Source organism: Mesocricetus auratus, unplaced genomic scaffold, assembly GCF_017639785.1.
Source record: "Mesocricetus auratus isolate SY011 unplaced genomic scaffold, BCM_Maur_2.0 Super-Scaffold_100676, whole genome shotgun sequence".
NCBI lineage: Eukaryota > Metazoa > Chordata > Mammalia > Rodentia > Cricetidae > Mesocricetus > Mesocricetus auratus.
The window spans coordinates 53362470-53365421 of NW_024429266.1; the positions used below are offsets into that span (position 1 = coordinate 53362470).

Consider the following 2952-nt stretch of genomic DNA (forward strand, 5'->3'; position numbering starts at 1 on the left):
GTGACACATCTAGATCTTCATTCCAGGAGGCTAATTGGTCTTGGGGGAGGGGGTCAATTCTTCATCAGGAACCGTGGGAGGCTCCCTCAACCTCTAGGCCTCCCCTGTATGCTACATGGCAGAGCAAATTAGAGACCAGATGAGGCATTGTTTTTCCTTAGAAGCCCTTTGGGCCTGGTCTGACTCCTCCCCTCTAAACACTAGGAAACAAGAGCAACTCCTGGTGAGATCTGAGAACTGGTTAGGGTTCTACGGCACCCACTGCCCCTGGCCCAGATAACAGGCCAAGCACCTATTATCAATGAGCCACCAACGCTGAGTGGCCACAGGACTCCCACCCCTAAGGACATCTCCTCACAGTAACCAGTTGTGAAGCCCCCTTTGGACCAGGCCCAACTTGGAAGCCTCCATTTCCACCACAGAGGTCTGCCCCTCCCGCCCCACACTCTTCTCTCCCTCCACCTTCCTGCTCACCCCTTCGCCTCAGCCTGGGGTGACAGGAAGGGAGGTGCTGGGCACCGGCCTTGAAAAGCAAACCCCCTTCTGCTCAGAGAGAACTGCACTGCTCCAGGGTGCACGCTGGTCCAGTGACCCTGGCCATGCAGTTCACCGAGGCCTGGAGCCACAGCTGGGGCACCACGTCCTGGGACTATTACTATTCGGGCTCTGGCTCCCTGGATCAAATGGAGCTTTGCCCGGCTTGGGACCTGCCCTATGGCCACGCCATCATCCCTGCGCTCTACCTGGCGGCTTTCACCGTGGGTCTGCCAGGCAACGCCTTCGTGGTGTGGCTGCTGAGCGGGCAGCGCGGGCCCCGGCGACTGGTGGACACCTTCGTGCTGCACCTTGCGACCGCCGACCTGGGCTTCGTGCTCACACTGCCACTGTGGGCCGCGGCGGAGGCCCGGGGCGGCCTCTGGCCCTTCGGCGACAGCCTGTGCAAACTCAGCAGCTTCGCGCTGGCGGCCACACGCTGCGCGGGTGCGCTGCTGCTGGCCGGCCTGAGTGTGGATCGCTACCTGGCGGTGGGCCGGCCGCTGAGCGCGCGGCCACTGCGGAGCCCGCGCTGTGTGCGAGCCGCGTGCTGCGGCGCCTGGGCTGCGGCGTTCCTGGCCGCTCTGCCCGCCTTGCTCTACCGCGGGCTGCAGCCGAGCCCCGATGGCGTGGGCAGCCAGTGCGCCGAAGAGTCTTCCGACGCGCTCCAGGGCCTCGGCCTGATGCTGCTGCTGCTGACCTTCGCGCTGCCTCTGGCTGTCACCCTGGTCTGCTACTGCCGCGTGTCACGCCGCCTGCCGCGCGTGGGGAGAGCCCGGAGCAATTCGCTGCGCATCATCTTCGCCGTGGAAAGCGTCTTCGTTGGCTCCTGGCTGCCCTTCGGCGTCCTGCGCGCAGTCTTCCACCTGGCGCGCCTGCGGGCGCTGCCGCTGCCCTGCGCGCTGCTGCTGGCGCTGCGCTGGGGTCTGGCTATCGCCACCTGCCTGGCTTTTGTCAACAGCTGCGCGAACCCGGTCATCTACCTCCTGCTGGACCGTTCGTTCCGTACCCGGGCCCGGTTCGGGGTGTGCACGCGCGCCGGGCGCCAGGTACGCAGGATCAGCTCAGCATCCTCGCTCTCCAGAGATGGCAGCTCGGTGTTCTGGGGCCGGTCCCCAAAGATGAACTCTGCCTCCGCCTGGTAGCTTTCCCGGGGCGGTGCAGATGGAGCGGCCGGGCCGCGGACTGTCCATCAGCTTTCTCAGAGCTGTCTGCTGTTTGAGCAGGCCGATTGGCGTGGGAAGGGTGGGGGTGTTCCCTTAATTTTCCCCAGGGCGAGAAAGGCTGTAGACACCCACCTGGAGAAGTGCGGGTTCCTCCGTAGATGTGAGGGAAGTGGGTTTTCCTCTCTGCTTCATTTGGTGTAGCTCAACCCAAACATCCAACCCAGACTCTCAAGGACCCTTCTTGTCCCTGACTATTCTTGCCCCTGCAAAAGCCTTAGCCCTCTGAGAAATTTCTTCTCTAGCACTGCCGCCTCAAAAACGTTCGGTAGAACGAGAGGAGGGACTGCTCCCTTCGCTCTGGTCATCTCCATAGCTGTATTGCCTGAATCCTTTCTCATCCCCAAGTTGGATTTTCATTTTCAAAAGCTCACCAAAGACATGGGTACCAATTCCAGTGTGAGCTACCCAATTTTGTCCTTCCCGCCTGTTCCCTCAGAGTGCCTACCCTTCTGTGGTAATCCTTTTCCCCTCTGGAGAGGCTGTTCGGGCCCTCCTTCTGATTGCTGGAATCTGAAATTCTCAGCGGGTGTTCAGATTCCCCGATCGCTGAGCCAGGGACCCCAGGTTCTTCTGTGAGTTCTCATCTCAATAATAATAATAATAACAATAAACCATTTGTTAGCCACAGTTGGCAACTGTGTCTTGACTTGAGCAGCAAGAGTGAAATGGGTGTCAGAAAGTGTGTCACACAGTCAGACAAAGCTCAGCTCAGAAGCTGAGGTACCTCAGGGCGATGGTTTGTGTGATGGGGGGGGAGGACCAGCTGCACCTGAGTCAGGGTACTCTCAGGAGGGCAGAGAACTGCTTATGCTTTTACAGGCATCTCACATCTTGAAGGTTGCGAGATGAAAGGGAAAAAAACTGAGGAAGATGTACACCATCTGCCTGCCAGGTGTCATTTCAAAGAAGAGATGTGTAATTTTGATTTTTAAATGTGGTCCAGGCTTTCCCCCATTCTCTGGGAGCCCTTCCAATACAAATGTTTAGAATTAACCATTTCAGACTCTGGTTTATCCTTTGAGGCTTCTGGAAGGCTTAGAAAGGAAATGTTTTTATTTGAGAAACGTCTTGATCGGCGAGGCGAAGGGATTCCGTGATCAGGCTGTTCCTGAGAACTGCATCCTGCCAGACTGTGGATCTTGAAGTAGCCACAGAGACTGATGCGTCCGTGCTAGGTTAGATCTGGAGACGG

The 2952-nt window shown here is 58.5% G+C and overlaps 1 protein-coding gene across 1 annotated transcript; it reads left to right on the forward strand.

Annotated features, from left to right (window-relative positions):
• The first annotated feature begins 510 nt into the window (after positions 1–510).
• Positions 511–2387, forward strand: Gpr25 (G protein-coupled receptor 25). Its single transcript, XM_013115850.3, has one exon. It carries the CDS (start codon positions 600–602, stop codon positions 1677–1679), a length of 1080 nt encoding a protein of 359 aa, XP_012971304.1. The 5' UTR covers positions 511–599; the 3' UTR covers positions 1680–2387.
• Positions 2388–2952: the final 565 nt, after the last annotated feature.